Genomic DNA, 19996 nt, shown 5'->3' on the forward strand with positions numbered 1-19996 from the left:
ACTTGCGCAGCTGCCGGATTATGATATTGCACCGTTTTTAGCGGTTCGCTTGGACCACCTGATGTTCTGTAGCGTCGACCCAATGCTATCTAGATGGTCCATTTCATGTAGACGAAATGTAGACGATCTATTTAATGTTTAGCCTTCGTTCCTACAGAACCATCGGTGCGGGAAAGCGAAGTGTCAATTTCGTCTCCAATTCACAAAACACATTGCAGCAATAGTGTCATACTGATCTCGGACGCGAGAAAACTGTATAATGTCAGTTCAGTTCGGTTCTTGCCACAGGCTTAAGGAAAGAGGGCCAAAGATCTGTTTGCGTACACTTACGTAGCTTTTTATTACAAATGTCCCAAAATACAGTTTCGGAATGCATGTTTCGGTTGTGACTGCAACTTATTTATTACAGCCTTCAGCAGAAAGTCAGCCTTTAAAAAAATAGCTGCGAATTCGCGATGTTTTGCAGCGAGCTGACAATCAGTACGCTTACTGTCATCGGTGTTTCTTGATTGTCAGCTATAGCTGACAATCAGGACTAAATGCTCGTATCTGTTTAGTCTTAAATGTTTAAAATTCTTTTTCACGTCATAAGACTGCGCATCAAACCTCAGACGTCCCAATTTACGGCGCATCAAACCTCCGACATCTCAATTTGTAGTTTTCGTTAGCTGTTGACGGCTGCCAGGGCCGGGTCGGAGGGAAAGAGGTAAATTAGGTGCTCACAGCACGTGAGATGTGCTTAATTCTCCTGAGGCCACACAGAATCCAGACGCGGGCCGCATGTGGGAGTCGTCCCATGACTTACACACTCAGTCAAACACGGGTCTCTTACCCACAGCTGTAGAGTTCGCTCTCAATTCACACTGCGCCGTGACCGAGCGTGCGACAAGCAGAAAACGACAGCAAGACAACTGCGCCTTCCCTCGCTCTTCCGTGAATGCTGTACGCACGGACGCGGTGCGCTTCGTTTCTTTTGAACGCGTGCGAAGCAGGTCGCGCACAAGGGTCGCACGGAGAACAACTTCCGGTGATGCTCAATGGCGTCGAAGAAGAGAGCACGCGACGGAGACGACGTGCATGCTTTGCCAGCCGCGATGTTTTTTTCACACGCGTCCACCGGAGTCGACTCCTTGGTCGCCGCACCGGAACCGGAAGGAAAGGTCCCCGCGCAGTCGTCGCTGGGAGCTGACCCTTATTCCGAAGTCTTTCGTCCCCTTCCGCTTTTGTCTCACGCATTCACTCCGACTCCCCCCCTCCCCCCATCGCGTCAATTTGCGTTTTCCTCACCCTTGCCCCCGTCCTCTTCTTCTCCGGGTGGTCCGGGTCATTGCGGCATCTTTGTCGCACCATCCCGAGTCGCTCACCGAATACGCGTTTCCCAGCACGCCGGCTTCGTTCTTTCGCCGAGTGATATACGTTTTACCACATTTGTTTCATCTGTTGCTCAGGCCGGGTTCAGGCTGTTGCCGCAACTGTCTTAATAACTTTAAAGAATGACGTCATTTCACGTCTCAGCCAACCGAACTGGGTGGCACGCCGTTTTTTAAGTGCGAATGCACTTTATAAGCGACGCCGAACCTTCCGCCGTCCGCATAGCAACAACTACGGGTGCGCGCGCTTTTCGTCTTCCTTAGCAACGGGGGGAGATGGGCGCGCGCTGCCTGGCCGCTGACATAGCACATACCCACTTGGGAGATTGGCCAGGAATAAGTGCGAATGCACTTCTTAAGCGAGCCTGAATCGTCGCGCTCGCATAGCGCCTCCTCTCCCCCCTCGCCTACTCTCCTAAAGCCCCTTTACTACTCTCCAGCTCGCAACACCCTCTCTCGGCGCGCCAGCCAGGCCACTACACTATATAAAAAAAAACAGCATCCGGCGCCAGGTTTCGATCTGCGGACTTAGCGGCCGCAGCGCGACGCTCTACCGACTAAGCCACGGACGCGACGTTGATATCAGTGTTAGTAACGCGCCTTATATCTTTAACGCATTCAAACTACGTCGTCAGCGGCGTGCGTTGGCGACTCAGCGGCGTTATAGCGGCTTGATAACTGCGTGGTGTACACGCGATACTACAAACCCGCTAGTTCTGCATTCTCTCACGTGACTGCGCCTCCTCTCCCTTCACTCCGGTCGGCGCTTCGCAGCTGCGGTGCGCTGCGGTGCGGTGCGCTCCTCCTCTCGAACATACACGTTAATTCACCAAGATTTCCGCAGAGGGACAAACGAGGCGTGTTAAGCCGAACGTGATCACGAGGGGGTGTTAATGTAACTAACGGGCAAAATGCCACCAAACTTCAACAAACTCCCCCTCATAGCATCACCCCGTGCTTCGCACTTCCTCATACTCCCCTTCGGGGAAATGCGGGGGAATTTTTTTACGTCCATAGCTCACGGTATGGCTGTTACGTCGGCAGTCTGAACATAGCCTCACATATCCGCTATTCGAAAGAGACAAGCTAAGAAGCCGGGCGCGGATGATTACGTGGACCGTAAATGAAGTCACGCAAGCTCAGCCATCAGTCCTCGCCTGTTGAAAATCTTTTTCGAAGCTTTTTAGGGAAAATTTGGTACGAAGGTGCCTGTACCCGGGAGCTTGGCACTAACGCAGCAAAAGAGCATCGGGATCAGGTGCACCACCCACGCACGCGAGCGCGGTTCGTGACCAAATAGTCACGCACCTGTAGAGAGCGAGTCGGGAAGGCGTCGGTGTACGCAGTGCACTACAACTGCGCCCCGCATAAGACCGCCGCCGCAGTGAGCCGACTAACCTCGAACCACAAAGTGCATCGCAGCGCGTCGCGCGCAGTGAAAATGAGCAGCTATTCAGACGGAGGAACTAGGGCAATGCGTAAATGCGACACTGCACACGTGAACAATGGCAGCAGCGTGGGTCACTTGTCATTGCGTAGTCGCGTCTCACTTCTTTTTTTTCCACCTTTCTCGACGCTGCATTGCTTTCTATGGTCCTCACTTTCCCTGAAGCCGTTAGGAGTGGGTCTACCGCCGGCTGGAAGCGCGAACTACGAATGTTGTCGCTGTCGCCCGGGGATTGGCCGAGCGAGCAACGCACCGACCGCACTAGTCGTGACCTCTTGACCGCGCTGTCTTGGAGCGGCGAAACCACCCTCTTGGGGCCAATGCGCACCGAGTCGTTTTCTCCAAGAGCGAATGTGACACACACGCACTGACAATTTCTCTCTGCACTCTTTTGCGCTAACTGGGTTCCGTGCGCAACCCTTTGACGCGGGCGCTGAGCGCCGAACCTAGTGACCGCAAGGGGAAAAAAGGACTTCCGATAGACGAGCGCGTCGTAATGGAGAAAATACGATGCGTCATCTTGGAAAGTCGTGATGGGTACAGCGGAAGGGCACGCGTTAAGGTAGTTGTCAAGGCGCGGAAATGGTTGCGTGAAATTCCGCCAGTGGACAAGCCGAACAAAGAACAAGAGGCTGCCGGGAGAGCCTTTGGCTCAGAACTTTAAGCGAGTGTACATATTGTTTCAAGGCTGTAATAATGGGTGGGCTACTTATCAGAGATTTTCGACGAACATCTGCAAATGCTTCTGTGTTGCTGTTGTATACGAAAAGCGAGCGAGATATAATTATCATACGAGTGACGTAAAGCGCCACTGCCCCTCACGAGAACTCGTCTCCAGTGCCACTCGTATCGAGAACAAAAATGAGAGGCAATCATCTTTGATTGCATGAACGACAAGCGAAGCTGAAATGTCTGTGGAAATAACTTGGTTTCAACGTTTTATTAATTTTTTGGAACCACACTTGAAAGAAATACGCAAAGAATACATATTCTCGAGTGCATTTATTTCGAGTGCCCATGTGGCTAGCGATTATATGTTGACTTGGCTTTCGATATTTATAGTGATGGCCATTCGTATCCAAGTTGCGTGTCTTCAGGCCGTTTTCAGTGTGGTTGACACTCAGTTTTTCTGTGCGCAGTCGCATGACAGCCCCCTTCTTATCTTTCTTCTTATCGCTTCCCGCAGGGGGTGAAGATAAAGATGGACGAAGCGGGCAACATCATGATCAAGAGGGCCAGCAAGAGCAACGTCTACATCAAGGAGATCTCGGGCGGGGAGAACAACAGCGTCAGCGCCGACATCATCCGCAACAACGGACTCCTCGAGTACGACAAGCCGGTCAAGGTGAGGGCAGCAAAAAGATGCATCCGCAATCTGTGTGGTTTGGGCGAAAACTTTACTTTGCAACATCTGCGGGTAAGCGCACGACCCGAAATGTTCAAGTACAGTTCTAAAAAAAAAAAATATCAAAGCCCCTTTCGTAAGGGAGCTATAGTTAAAACGCAAATATTTCTCCTATGTAACCTGAGTCAAAGCCAAAGTACAAAATCCACTCTCCCACAGTCCAAAAACCACACTCCCAAAGTGCAAACCCAAAGCCATCTTCAACTCAGCCAAAGCCTAGGACCAACGTCCAACCCCACAACACCAAAGTCCAAAGACAAAGTCGAACCCTGCTTGGAGAACGTATCCCGTCATCATAATCGCTAACCGTGTGTACTGCCAAACGTATTTGGCGTATTACGAGAAGTCCATTAGGTGTGCGAAGACATCCCCTTGTTATTTTCACGTTATGTTATGTGGTGTATGATTGATGTGCCTCTTGTGAAACCCATTGTGTGGAGTTGGCTTTCCTGCAGTGTGTTTTACTCGGACGTCAACGGCACAAGTGTGGAATAGCGAGCTTCGCTTAAAAAACGTTTAAATCAAGGTGGATTTTTGGTTATGGTTAAAAATGTGATAGAATTGTATGACTGTATATTAGCGTATTGAGCCGACTTGGCGTTGTGCTTGAGGAATACGAGTTTTTGGATGGCTAAAATTCAGAGGCTAAAATTGGATGGCTAAAATCGGCACCAGCTATCACGACCGTGTTCACGTTTTAGATTAGAGCGCCATACATACTCGCCTTCTAACCAAATTTAAGCACATCTCACCAGTGCATTAATGTTTACTGCTATTGGGCCGTCGGTGCTCTTGCGTCACTACCGACAGATATCGGTGCTGCCCGACGACGATCAAAACTCTTCTTAGTTTCATCGAGATTACCCACTTGCCTAAACAATTGTAAGGCCCTGTATAAAGACATTTTTGTAGGTGCCCCCCCCCCCCCCCCCCCACACACACACACACACACGTATTGAGCTTCCCTACCCCTGAATTCTATGTCACTTCACCAAACCGGCCAATCGATCTCAGCTCCTGGTTAGTCCTTCCTGCCTTTCCCTCCGCTTTCCTCCTCCTCCTGGATAAAGAAATGCCAAGAATATTTTGAACAGGGCGTAAGGTGCAGTCACTTTCACGCCATTGTTCCAACAAATACCTTTGCTATCCTTCGGCATTCCTGGACAATCTCCCGAACACGTACTACGTTTTTCGTTCAGCTGGTATGCCCTCAGCGTGTCACGGTTCCTTCTCGTTGAGGGCAGATGCGAAATGTGCGAAAAAAGAGCAATTTCCATAGGAACCACGACGCCAACGCCCACTCCCTCTCCGATGCGCCCGCCACACGCGAACCGACCACACATAAGCAACCGCCGCCTTGCACTCCGGTCAGTCGTGCGCGCGCGACGTGTCGCCGTTCGTCTTGTGGCCAGAGTCTTCAGCGGCAGCCCGTCGACAGCTAGCTTGGGGCCAGTCTAGCCTCGGGAGTGCTCATTGAAGAAGAATATACGAGCCGCACCACTGCGGCTGTACCCCGTGCTGACGCCGTGTAATCTTTCCATACCGCGGTCGTAAATCTCCAACCTCCCGGAACGGCCGCACGCGCGGTCCCCTTTCCAGCGGTCCTCGGGCGTCAACGCCCGCCCAGATTGCTTTCGGCCCGATAGCGTTCGGCCTCGGCGGTGCTCTCTTTCGGACGTCCCTGTCGCTCAACATCTCTTGTCCTTAAACGCGCGAGTCCGCAATCCGATGACTTATGACGGGGCACCAACCGCGAAGCTGCGGCTATGCCCGCCGCCGAAAAGCAGGAAATGCCGGATCGGAATCGGTAAATGGAAAATGAAGGCGGTATGCCTGAACGGGAAGAAACGAAAAGGGACCCGATCGACAAGAGAACCACGACTGGCCGCTTCGTATATACGCATATAAACTGCCCAAGGAAGGGAAATCATCTGAAACGCCCACGGCGCCCGGTGTAACCCCGTGGATTCGATCCATTACTGGTGAAATCGAACGTCGCTGTCGTGTACGGAGTCCGCTCGGGTGTATACCGATAAGCTTGTCTCCATTTTTTTTGTTTTATCGGCGTGGTAGTGGACAAAAGCTGACTAAACCGGTGAAAAGAAGAAGAGAAGCTTTGCCGTTGCTCGACCGCCCTTGGCCTGCGGGAAAACTAACATAAAATTGAACTCCCCGTGTTGTTCCCTAGCCCGCTACGCCATGAATGAGGGGCCGAAGGCACCCCCACTAGTCACTGGCAGGTATTCGCCGAAAATAACAGTTGAAAGGTAGTCTCCTGACCACAGCAAAATACTCGTATGAATTTCGCCGCATGGCAGGCCGGGAGCACTTTCGTCCGATAGCGCGGGGACTTGCATGTACGCGGGGAGGCAAGCGGGCTCAGTTTATTGTTCGGAGCTCATGCTTTCGCCACCGGAATTCCGGCGCTGGGAGGGCTTCTATCGGAGGCGCTTCCTTGTGAAAGAAAAATGGCGGAAGCGGTTCATTCGACGATCTTCGCTCGCGATTAGTGAAGGCCCGTTCTGGACGCGTAGAGAAGAAACCGGCGCGTTCTACCGGTACTGTCTGCTGGCCGCAGTGGTTTATAAACACTCGGGCGCAAGGCTGAATCAAACGGCGATCAGGAGAGAGTGAAAAAGCGCTTTCGCTTTCACGCGCGCTCCATCTTACTTTCCTGTGAAAAATGGCGCCGCCACCGGCTTTCCAGGGCTGCTTGGAAGTGGCTGCAGGCAGCCGTGATTAGCGTTGCTTTAGACCGCTGGAGAACAGACGTTTGCGATTTCTCTAACGATACGGTGTCATGCACCGTGCGACGTTAGCATCATCATCGCTAGATGACTGAGTGTGCTGGCGTAGCGCATATTTTTTATTCTTAGGATTGAGTACTGGACTTACATTGCCTATGGTGGACGGCAACTATGCCGCGCTTCGCTGGCTCGGCCGTAGCCACTACCGACAGCTTCTGTAGCCGCCCTTTGAAGGGCCGATTCGTCCTGGCAGCCCGTAGCATCAAGAGAAAGTCCTCGTGCTGGATTTCGACTTTTGGCCAAAGAGTGTAAACGACTCAGTGAAGTTCAAATGAGATGCTCTATCCGTAATCTTGCTTTCGCCTGGGTGTTCGTGTATGATGTACAACACTCAAGAAAACTGGCTCCAAGTTCGACTCAAATACGTGGTCCAAATAAAGCGGGTGTAATGTGGCGGATGTTTGCGAACTCACGCAGCTTCGTATACTGAGGACACCACGACTGTACGATGGTCGCATGATGTGCTCTGCTGTTATTGAATTAAGTACGCCATGTGCTGTTGACGTCACGAAACTACACTGGATCCTTCAGCCCACCCTGGCGTATCGTAAAATGATCTCGGGATACCTTTTCTGAACCGGCGCTTATAGGAAGCCTGAGTGTTTCATCCTTGGACTTCACCAGCATCCGAAGGTCAACGCCCCTTGCCGAAAATAACAAGAAAAATTTCTGTAGTTTGTCGCATTTTTGCGTGTCGTACTGTCGTCTTGTCGTATTCTTGTGTCGTGATTCTCGCAGCTGGCTATGTCACGACAGCATGATGGCTGTCGTATAGCGACAGACAGTTCTGTTGTGACTACAGAAATGTTTGTCGTAGAAAACATTGACTATATATATATCGTTACGGCACAAATGTGTTTCGTAACAATAGTTGGCCTTGTCGTAAAAACAGGGCTTCTGTTGTCACAACAAAGGTTTTTGTCGTAAGACAGGATTTCTTGTTAGGCTTCTGCAGTATTCCTGCTGCCATTTTATACTGAATTCTCTGTAGCACAAGCGAAGTTTGTCAATTTTGCAACGGCACGCTTGCAGTTATGGTGGAAGGGCGTACTGATTACCCCCTTTACCCGGCACCCGAGAGTCGGCGGGCACTCGCGCACCGTCGTTGTTACCTCCTGTGACACGCCGTAACACCTCCCTCTTGTCTCGTCTTTTTCCACGCGCAGCTGTTCGACATCAAGAAGTTCCAGCAGAACGTTTCCCGGGAGTTGAAGCGGGCCTACCCGGACCGGAGGCACCTGGAAGCGCAGTGCCTGAGCTGCGTCTGCTTCGTCAAGGACAGCCCCGAGCTCCTGGACTGCTCCATCTGGGTCATGGTCATCAACATCGTCGCCCTGGAACTGCTCAAGACCAAGCTGCCGCCGCCCAGTGAGTACCCTGATGCAGTACCGCGTGCACGCACTTACAGGCATACGTGGATGCGTCAAACGTATGCAGAGTGTCCTCCTGGTTTGCTCCCGGTCGAAAAAAACGACAGAAATTGCTGTTGTAACGACAAAAATTCTTGTTCTAACGACAACAATTTCTGACACAACGACAGAAACATCTGTTGTACGACAGAAACTTAAGTCGTCTCAACAAGAAGATTTGTGTCGCGACGACAGCTGTTTCTGTCACCCTTACAAACCCAGCTGTTGTGTACAACAGCAAATGTGTCATGACGACAGACGACAGGCTCGTAACGCGGAACTCCACTTGTCCCGTTGAAGGACTTTGCATGTCGTGGTGAACAGTAGGGACGTTGCGTAATATGTCCCGTCCGCGCCATATGTTGTTTACTGCAAGTTTCCATGAGCGATTGTATTATTTGACATTCTCAATGAGGACCCAGTAGCCGGCGCGGCTCGACTGTCGTATACCCTAGTATACTCGTGAGTCACTCTTCAACTGAAAAGTGTACAGTGTCGAAATCCGCGGGATACAGCGTTCGGGGACGAAACGTAAGCAAGCTGGCGAAATACATAATTTCCATAACGGCCTTCGGGTTCACCCACGAGCAAATATTAATGTGTTGGTTTAGGTGAGTAATCAATGATACGTAGTCTGCAGGCTACACGCAATGCTCTTGGACGATGTGGGCGCGGCTGGCCACACGGAAGCCTTACCCGAGACTTCCTCTTGGCACTGCGGGCGTAGCCTCTGGCTTATTTAATATACGCCAGCCGAAAGGAACAACGGACAGGGAGGCGTCGATTGGAACAATGCCGCAGACCTTATCTATTAAGTCACCGTACGATACACCCACGCGATGCGAACAGCACGCGAGCAAAGCCTGTGCCCGAACTCAAGGTTGCAAGACAAAAGTGCCTTTCTGCATTAAGCCTCATCTGAAAGCACGACGAGTGACTGAAGCAAAAAAACACAGCGGTGCTTCAGCGGAGGCTTGTTTCCGTTTATAACGGTGAGAGAGCGCCAACGCGCGCTTCCTCAATGCCGGGTTCTGGCATTGGATGTGTTTTCCATCGAGTTCGCGTGAGCGCATCAGAAAGCGCACGGGCAGATGAGGCCTAACCACGCATCTGTGCGGAAATTTTTAGGGGGATCCCACTGACGGGTCTTGTTCATGGCTTATCAGAGTTTACCGAACAAGTCATGGCTTGTTCATGGGCTTGCGTTAATCTGCGGTAGATCGAGAGAACCTCAAGACAGAATGCCCAGATGCTTGCTTCCTAAAGCGCGTATCCGATAACGGCTTTTCCTTTAGTTGGATAAAAGAACCGAGCGGTTGAACAAAGGGCTAATGGCTTACCTCTAACAGCGTTTTTTTTTTTTTTTTTTCAGTTGGTGTGGGCCCGTAAAGTTGATAACGGTGGCCTTTTGGTCTATCATGGTTAGGGCAACATAAGTTAGGAATGGTCTGGCCTCAAGCGATCGACTACGCAAGACTCCGTGGCGAAGGCTGTAGACGAAGTGCTTCATCGCGTGCGAGTTATCTTAAGAACACGGATGGCCGGGGTGATCGGAGCCGAACAGATCAACCAAAACGTAGCTTTTGTTTTCCATCATACTAAATCCAGACAGCAAAAGTTACCGCCCGGCGAACGTTAACTTTGCGATAAACTAGGATTGTTTTGTGTCGTGCGTCAATGAGTATTGAACCTAAAAAGAAACTCGATCTAAAGCAAGACACACAGAACGAAACTTTAATGTATTTATACGAGGCCTCGATTGTTTCTTGTCTTGCGCCATCAATCAGGTACTACTGCCACGTAAAGCAGGAAGCGCTAATTGAGACGTAAACTCCGCCTTCCAGATTGAGTAAAAAAGTGAGTGCATATTGTTTGACTCGGGCAGTGCCCCCAGCACAACGAACAGACGGCAGTAGAAAAAAAAAACGCAGCGCAAACATCGGCAAACAGTGGATCGTATACATTCCACCAGTCTCTCCAGAATTAATGAGCTTCGCCAACGCCCATGTACCCCGGCTACCTACATTCTGTCGCGTTGTAATGCGCCGCCAAAGACACTAATTACGCGTGTACAACAGGTCACGTCGCTGCCCGAACTGTCTACGCGCACTTTGTTCCCCCGGCACAAGTACCTCCTTGGCGCCTCGAGAAAGCTGTTCCCGGTGACTCACAGGATGGATGCTCGAGGCCGGAGAAGCGAAAGCGAAAGCCCATTACATGTACTGCATGCTCCCGCCAAAGACCGTTCCTGCGGTGTCGATAATTTAGCCTACCCGGTCATTGGGCCAATAGGACTACTCCTCCGGCGGCCTGATCTGCAAATTAGACGGAAAAGAGTTGAGGGCGCCGACCCGGCCACGGAAGGCATGTAAAGCCCCGGTCGTCTTGGCAGCGTAAGAGCGACGCCGCGAGATTCCCCGGGCCTAGTGAGTAGCGCGGGAGCCCCGAGCGACGGATAATCACAGGGTTCGGTGTCCGCCCTGCCGGGGAAACGATAGGCGGACGAGGACGGGGCTACCGGAGATTGTGCGCACGTGCGCGCGCATCGCCCAAGGTTGTGGCTATGCGAGCTGACAACCCCGCGTTGTCAGCCCAACCGCCCTCCTCTTGTGGGCAGGACAGAAGCCGGACGTAATGCGAGAAGGCGCTGTCGCCGACCGACGTCGTCCACGCCGGGTACACGTCGTCGCCGCCATACTGCGGTGGAGTCCCCCCGCCTCCCCGGTTGCAGTTTATAGGCGAGCCGGGCGCGGGAAGGATCATGCTATAATACTGGGAGGCCTGCCGAGGTGGGTTCATTGTGGTGGACGGCGGCCTTTCGGCAGCCCAGACGTCCGCGCAAAAGCACGTCTCGGAGAGAAGAAGATCGTGCCTGCCGCAATCACGTCATCCCCGCCCTATCGTACAGGCAAGGGCTTGCACGTGTACTTTGGGTGCGCAGCCAGCGAGTACAAAACCCCACAAAACACGCGTCAGCTTTCTCGCACACGACAAGGAGCGCCCGCTCGGAGGGAGGCGTGGTAGCCAGGGTCCACGCGCAAAACTGCGGAGCAGGCACACGCTCCTCCGTGACTACGGCAACCAAGGAGCGCTCGCCGTGGCGTTGCAGTCACGTTTCGCCGAGCGGCTGCGGCGGTGGCACGATCTACTTTTCTCGCACGTGCAGTCGACGGTGCGGAAGAAAAGAAGAAAAGCGGAATGAAGTGCCTCTCGTGTACGCACGCCTTGGCCGGCAGCGTGGAGAGGTGTTGGCGCGCCAATTGCCCCCGTAGGCGACCCGATCATCGACGACTTCGCCTCGGCAATGGAGGAGTTCTGACATGGGGAGCTCTCCACCGCCGCCGTAGACCTTTCGGTGCTCGGGCATGTGTTCGGAAATACCGAGCGAATTGATGAAGGGTGCGCTGGTCGGTTATTGGCGCGTGCTCCCCCTGTTGGGATCCCGGATAAGTTTCTTCTCTGACGTGCTTCAGCGGCGAAGAAAGTAGTAGTAAGGCCTTATAGAAACTCTATAAGGGCTACTGGGCGTGTCGTGATGGGTTCTTGTCTCGACTTCAATCTCGCTTTCGATTGAATAGCCAAAGAATTCCGCCGTAGGGTATGTTTCTCTTCCTGATCATTTACACTGAAAGATATAGAAGATGGCAGCGGCGAGTGGAGGCTACGTGGCCACCCTTTTCTGTCTGAAACAGACAGGAACAACTAAAGGATGTTCAAGTTCATGACCACATTTGGGATCCGCATGATTTAAAGTGTCGTGCCATGTGGGCTCTTCCACGCGCACGAGCGATCATGGCATCTAACATGTTGGGGAATAGAAACAAAAATTTGATACCGCTAGAGAACACAAGAGTTCCCTCCGCCTATGACGTACCACATTGAAGCCCAAAAGCTACCCGCGGTCAACAACGCCGGCGAAGTACGCGTTGCGTGACCCCTATCCAAAATTTCTGCACCCTAGACCACGAGTCTTTTCGAACATGCGTATAGCTCATGCCTTGACATTTTTTTTTTTTGCCATAGAATATATTACTTGTTCCTACAACCAAGCAAAATCTTATTCGTGCACACTTTAGCGCGTACAATACAGCAACCCCGTGCTCGTCACCATTTCAGCAGTGAAGTACCCAGGAGAATGTTTCTCCTTGAACGTTAACTTCTGTTACAACTATGCCTTTCTTCGCTTTCCAGACTGCCCCGTCGTTAACCATAAGCACTTACCAGCAACTCATCACTTGGGCAACTCGAGCCCATTGAACAATTGAAAGTTACCTTTTTTGGGAAAAAGTGCAAAAAAAACGACTACACATATAAACGAACACAGGACGGCGCGCTCTCGTCGTGCCGTCCTGTGTTCTTTTCTATGTGTTGTCATTCTTTTCGCGCTTTTTCCCAAAATGTATCACCAACTCGCCCAACTTTCCATTGTGTGAAAGTTACCATTATCGGAACCCCGAGGCAACTGTCAGGTCTCCAAGTTTTCTAAAACGGCCAGCATCACTCCAATCCGATTCTTTTCCTTCTCCCAGTTTTGCCTTTGTTCTGCCACTTCACTTGCTTTACATTGAGCCGTTTTCCAGCGCGTATATCAGTGCTGACGTTGCGTTCTTCTTTCCCGCGCAGTGTCCAAGCGGCAGAGCGCCCCCAACCTGATGAGCGTGTTCGACCGGCCGCCGAGGATGGCCGAGGAGGACCCGTACAGCCTGCCGGGAGCCGTGCCGCGCCAGCAGCCCCAGCTGCCGCCGCAGCAGCTGCACGGCCGGGAGTCCAAGCCGCCCAAGCTTCCGCCGAGGGACCTGCCTCGCGTCAGTGTGCCCAGGGTCAGCCACTGGCTCCTCCTACGCTCTTATGTCCCCCGGCTGTCGAGCGGTGACAACTTAAAGGGACAGACAACCGATTTTGTAGAGTATATATTCTCTTTCCCAAATGAAAGGGCATCACTTAAAGCACCTTGACGAGAAACGGTTTTGCTGATAACGCCCTAGAACTTTTTAAATCGAATTTTTTTATCTACGAGTCGTATGTGTCCCTCCCAAAACTAATGCTGGCAACCATGACATGGAGTAGCTCGGCAACATACTTTTGTCTGTATGCGAAATAAAAAACGATATTTAAAAACTTGTTCCCAGCTAAAAACGTTTGAGTCGCAGGCTTTCCTGTTCCTTTATGTGTTTTTTTTTAATGCAACGGTCTATTTTGCACGAATGCGCCATCTGTTGGGATAGACGATAGGTAGAATCTGGCTTCACAATGTGGAGGCGGGAAGTTCGATTTTCCCCGGGCGCGACGTTTCTTTTTTTTAAGCTGCCGTTGGCGTATTTGGAAACTGAAATCAAATATTTTGGCAGAACAAACGCCCCTGACTCAGGCAGAATCGTCAAAGCTCCTTCGCTGGGTCTGTTTACTGAACGCTGCCGTTGATTCCGGGCATGGAGGCTCAGTTAGCCACACTGAGAGGCATGCGGAGAAGCACCCAGCGACGGCAGGCGGCGTTTCTTTAAAAATTCCAGAATAATGTTTAGAAATACATATGCAATTTAACCTTGTACAAATACTTGTGTTAAAAGGTTTTCAGTACGTAAATAAACGTTTCAGCAGTTACAGTAGTTGCTAGGTTTGCAGGTCACGTGACAGGGACACATATTGTAGTGTCAAGTTTCGACACTACGAACCGCCACCCTTCCGATTTCAGGAAGTTTGCTGCCAAATTAAAATTATTTCCGCCAGTTTGTTTAGAAATTGCTTGTGGTTATCGGGCTATATAAAACACTGGCTTTCATATGAGCTAGAGAACATATACGCGACAAAAATCGGTTGTCTGTCCCTTTAAGAACGGCACCGGAAGTTGCCGCTGTGCCTTATCACCGTAGCCGGATGTTTCACCGCGCGTCGCAAGTAGGGCGTTACTGGGAATATTTTGAACATGGCGTGAGTCGTTCCCGTTATTTTGTGGACTTAATATGCTTATAAACGACTCCAGTGACGACAAACAAACTGCGTGAGACAAGGCAGACGATATCACGCATTCATAGCAAACCCCTTTCAAAACGCGCGCGCACTGACGTCACGGGTCCGGCGCTTTGGCGGAGTGATACACTACATGAAGTGGTGCCGTTCTTGAGTTGTAACCGAGTGTAGTCACTCACGGGGAAAACGCAACTGCCTAGAACGCAACCTCTCTTTCTTGCGGCTTTCTGCTGCCTTGGCCTTCTGACAGAAGAACGCCATTTCTCTGAAGTCTAAGCCGACCGCTTGTGTCGGTAGAATTAGTTCGAAAACTTTGCGTCACCATCTTCAAAAGCCGGCGTTTGGTGGAGAACTCACTGATCTAGACACGTGTTTAGCGCACTGTACGAGTTGTGTGCTCGAGGCTGTTCATTGACAAGGGTGTCGCCGGGCGATGCTCTGTTATTGAATGCATTGTCATCAAACTGGTCGCAGTATCCGCGCGTCGTCTGTCTTATACCAGACGGCGGATACCTGAAATACACCCTCGGAGATACGAAAAAAAATCTAGCTTGGTTCCTAGCCGCAGTTTAGAGGTTGTGTGGATGTAAAATAAAAACCCGCCTGAAAGCAAGATATATGGTGCTTCTTTTCGCCTTCCACAAGGAATAATAAAAGACAGAGCATAGCGCTGATGAATTTGAAACAGTGCGATGAAATTTCCGCTTGATGACATTAAACCTGACTCCTGTCGTAACCGGATTTGCGAAATGCGCGGTGGACGGAGAGCTCAAAATCCTTTCTCTGCATGCCGCAGCCCGACTACGAGGACGTGGAGCCAATCAACCGACCGCCACCCTCTAACAACAACAGGAAAAAGAGCCCCGGCCTTTACGGTAAGTTATTGTAGCAATGCAGCTATTGTCTTGCGGCACCTAACGACGCGGTACCACGTACAGTCTGTCAGGACAGTGAAAATTTGTGGCTTCGTGTTTGAGTAACTTGGTTGCTACACGAACGGCGAGTGAGTGAGTGAGACAGATGGACAGGGTCTTGTACAGCAAAGTTGTAAACCCAACCCCGCGCATAGAGGCGTTCCAGGAAGAAAAGCGCGAAGTTCGTTTCATGAACCTGTAAAAGCACGCGCTGGGGTCTTGCAACTTGAAAGAGCCCTTAGTAACACTTATATATCCTAAGTGGATATACGTATGTTTCATACTGTTTTGGTGCACTGTGTGTATGTACATAGCGATCAACTTGTAACAAGAGCAAAGGAAGCGACGCGGTGAAGCTTCAATGACAATGTTTCACCTTGCAAAACCCGTAATCACTACTTCACACAAGAGCGCCTCGGCTCCTACTGCGGTCCGTTCGCTTGCTTTTAGCTGAGCCATGCCTGTAATGCGCCCACTGAAGTGACGGACCATGGGCTTTCGTCACAGCACAAAATAGTTATTCCATTTCCGTTACGTAGTTGGCGTCGCATATATTGTAACGTTAGAACGAGCGAGTGAAACGACCGTGTCCAAAAGCGCCGCATCAAGCCAACGCAGACGAGCACGCGGCGGCGGCTTCCTTGAACCGTCTGCATTCAAAAGAGCGGGAAGAGCGTGGACCGCTCACAACCAAGGACGCAGCCTACGCCCACGCTTTTCGCCTCGCGCGTGGAACACCGTTTTAACGGGACCTGTCTGAAACTCAGATGAGCGAAGACAGCCGCTTCTGCAACAAAGACAAGGGAGTCATTCCTCGCGAATGTCTGCCGGAGTAGGACTCAGGACGCTCACGCTGTGTAGGGAAGGACACGGCCGATAACGGGTGCGGACTAAACGCGCGCCGGCCCTCGCACTTTCAGTTTCGTCTGCTCTCTGTATGACATTGCAGACGACGCCCATTTTAGAGCGCCGTGGAGGTTGGCTCCGTCGGAGCGGTTTCCGGCGCGGTCTCGTCGTTGTGACTGTGTTGGCCCGTCGTCGCACAGCGAGTCGGAGCTCGGGAGAACGAGGTCAGAGCGTGGGCACGGGCCGCCGAGAAGACGGCTCAAAGAGGAATCCACGCGTGGAGCTTCGTACTACGCGCGGCAAGAAGCCGCGAAATCGTGGGAGGCCCTTGAGACTGAGCTCGCGAGGCTTCCTTCCTACTCGAAATGGGACGTGCGTGGCACCGTCGCTGCCCGCGTGTTGTGTAATGTGGCAGCAGCTCCGATACGCACGGGCCCGCGCCGTATCCGGTACGCTGGCGGCTGTGTTTTGCTCGTTCTTTCTCACACCTTTTCGTGCCCGGCCTAAACGTGAGCGGAAAAGTGTCACGGCTCCCACCGCGGCAATTGTATAACACGCGGGCGACGAGGCCTAAGACAGAAACACACACCCGGGCCGCGCGCACAGCCTTGAGTTGTGTATACGCCCCGCTAGTTCGCACGCGTCCCGGTTTGTTTCGCGCCGAAATGGGGCGTGTTCTCGTGCGAATCGTGGTACGCCAGAGTGGCACGCTACTGCACCTACACGAACCATGCTGCAGACACGACAAGCGTATATGCCGCGCCGTTGCTTTTATTCCCGTAGGAAATCACGTCGAAGGCGGTAAAATTATCACTGCTCCTCGCACAGCGGGACAACTTGGAGTTCCTGGAGGCTCAAGTTCCTTACGTTGAGTTTTCCCAGCCACTTTGTATTTCCACTTAGCGCTAGTTGCTTTCCCGTCAAACACGTCGTTGGCGAAACGAGTATGATTGGCCTGCCAATTGCAAAGAATACAACACATACAAGTGTACAATACCCCGAGGCTCTTGTTGCATCTCCTTTGTATCGCAATGAAGCAGAAATTTGGTTAGTGTAAAAACTAACCGGAATAAAACTGAATGAAGATAACGGGTAGCCCAACACCAAACTACCTTTTTAGGTGCGGAAGTTGACGCTGCGGTGTAATCGATAACACACGAATGGCCCAGCTGTTAGAGTAAAGCTGTTCAACCAGCGTTGTCAGGCGACGATTGCGAAGCCTTGTGCGATATTCCCCATGGCTGCTTGAATCAGGAGTAACTCGTCTGCCTTGGCGTACTCCATGGGCGGCTGATTGACCCGGAATTCGGCAACGACGTCAAGATGGCGGAGATCTCCTTGACTGATGACTTTCGGTGGAAGCTGCAGTGCTCCTGAAGGCAATAGTGGGCGCCGCAATTACGAACTTAGTTTTGAATCCTAGACATATAGAATTCGGGTCAAGAGGGTGAAGACAAACGTAAACCTTCACATATTGGCAGGAAAGCGGCAGCCTTGAGCACATCTTGTATAGTGAAGCCGTGGAGGGGATGTTCGGCGGAGTTACGTTTTTAAACTTGGTTTCAGACCACTTTTAGGCCTACCTGCGAGATGCCCTTAACGGTATAATTGCAGTTGGGGAAATGTCGTGTAGCGGACAAGAAACCGCGAGCGAATAGATGAACAGCTCAGGTAACCTGGGTCTCCCCCGATAATTTTGACTAAAGGATATATGCCCTCGCTACAATTTTTCTTTTGCCAGCTGTTTGAGGGAAAATTTGGGTCTGATGCATTACCTGATTTTTTTTTTTCACGAGAAATTAGCTGTTTGATTCTTCAGCAGATGACTGCGGTTTCCCCAAGGGTGCAAGAAACCATGGTCTGGTCCTTGATCAAGCCGAATCTTCTTGACATACGGTCATCTGGGTCATTATCAGATATTGATATGCTTTACCTGCAGTTTTTTAGTTGACAAGAAGCCTGGCAACTACAGACACGAAAAACGCAAACGAAGCGCTGGCTTTATATTAAAAGTAAAAAAAAGAAATGCTTTCAAATGTGAGTCGCTTTAGGGAAAACGCGTGATCTCCACCGAAAACACTACCGCGGCTGCGTAAACCTCTAATGAAAATAATATTTGTAGAAATTAACGGGTTAATACTAGTAAAAAATAGCACGCGTGAGTACTACCTCGCTAGTGGTAGGACATGAACGGCGTCGTATTTTGCCGTCTTCAAGGCTTGTTTTCAAACAGCACGCGACAGCCTGCTGTTTGAAAATGTCCCCGCACAGGGTCCAGAAACTCGTTTACGTCGTTCTTGCTTCTTGTGGTTGCCCCCATACAGCGGCCAATGCCTTATTCATGTCTCATTTGCCACCTGTAGCTGTCTAAACTTCTCCCATTTCCGCTGACTTCGCACCATTACTCGCCCGGATCTCCACCTCAAAATTTCTCCCTATGAAGCGACTTGCCAGCTTCACGTCACATATGGTGGTGCTAGCGTTGCTGGCAGACATTTCCGCAGAGGGTGCTGTGCTTAAAAAGAGACACCACATGACCCACATAAGTAAACTAAAGAATGGCTGGCAGTTTGGCCTTGTGCGCCCGGGCAAAGCAACAAAGGCTACTGCACAGAAGGATATGCGCTACACGTCGTTCAATGTCAGCGAAGTAAAAAGTAAAGTATGTTTTGAGGAGATGTTGAGAAGCACGGATAATAGTTGGTGCGGAAGCTGTAGCGTTTGAGTATATGAAAAGCGTGGGCACGCAGTGGCGAAAAAAGGCTAAAATGTAGACTGCGATATTCCAAAACAATAGCGGAGGGGTAGGGATAGCAAGAACACGAAAAGACGCAAAAAAGGCGAATAAGTGGAGGGAGAAATGTGATCGAAAACGTTGTTGAAGGCGTTGATAGTAGAGCACCAGAAAAAAAAATCTTTACGATAACTTCATAAACTTTATTGTGATACGTAGTTAGGAGGGGGCAGTGCATGACGAAGTGCTTAACTCGAGGTATACAAGGAGATTAGAACGCCGGCGGAGGCAAAGCGGGGAGGAGGGCATAACGCAAACGCAAACCACCTATCACTTGCTACATACTACATTTAATTTACTCAAGCCTGCCGGTAATAGCAGCGTTAACGCTAGAACAGTGGTGCTTAATGTTGGTCTGTTAGAACGCGTAGTCAGACGGCATGCTTCGTCACCCCTATACAAAAGTTCATTATTTAGGGACACAATCAATCAATCAGTCAATCAATCAATCAATCAATCAATCAATCAATCAATCAATCAATCAATCAATCAATCAATCAATCAATCGTCAAAGCAGCGGCAGCTGCGAAAGTGCAGGCATTCTGGCGGAGCAGATCCGTAAGCAGCCTGGGTTAACTGCGCCGGAATTGGGCTCCTCGTACTCATCGCCCGGTTTCCGTTCCTAACTGTCCCCGCAGATGACCCCTACTACTGCGGCTTCCGCGCACGTGTTCCCAACTTCGCCAAGCGTGGCCAGGAGCCCGCACCCCACACGGCGAGCGGGCCCATCGGAGGCGGCCCCATGCCACGCAGCCACAGCCAGAACTACCTGAGCCTCTTCCAGAAGGGGCCGTCCGACCGATCCCTCTACGACTCGGCCTACGGAAGCTGCTCCACCGACACGCACCGTGAGTCGACCCATCCTCTCCTGGCCTGCAGAGCGGGACATAGTCGCGTAACGGGACGCCGAAGCTAGCTTGTCGAGCTTTGCTTTGTTACTGCACTGCGCAGAACGTCCGACACATGTAGTCCTTTCAGTAACTATTCAGAGTAAGTCTGCAGTATGTACAAACGTCGGAAGTCAGAACGCCGCGCGC

The 19996-nt window shown here is 51.2% G+C and overlaps 1 protein-coding gene across 4 annotated transcripts in view; it reads left to right on the top strand.

The window, feature by feature from the left end:
* The window catches only part of Exp (expansion), a 296958-nt gene that overhangs the window by 272917 nt on the left and 4045 nt on the right, over window positions 1-19996 (top strand). For 3 of the 4 annotated variants that reach the window (XM_077704570.1, XM_077704573.1, XM_077704572.1), the window contains exons 5-9: window positions 4004-4162; window positions 8196-8397; window positions 13062-13258; window positions 15202-15280; window positions 19598-19807. In XM_077704570.1, the coding sequence (XP_077560696.1) occupies window positions 4004-4162; window positions 8196-8397; window positions 13062-13258; window positions 15202-15280; window positions 19598-19807 (847 nt within the window). The remainder of the gene's footprint in view (window positions 1-4003; window positions 4163-8195; window positions 8398-13061; window positions 13259-15201; window positions 15281-19597; window positions 19808-19996) is intronic. The other variant, XM_077704571.1, reaches the window with a different exon arrangement.

Source organism: Haemaphysalis longicornis, unplaced genomic scaffold, assembly GCF_048455015.1.
Source record: "Haemaphysalis longicornis isolate Haplotype H1 unplaced genomic scaffold, Haemaphysalis longicornis Haplotype H1 scaffold_3, whole genome shotgun sequence".
Lineage (NCBI taxonomy): Eukaryota > Metazoa > Arthropoda > Arachnida > Ixodida > Ixodidae > Haemaphysalis > Haemaphysalis longicornis.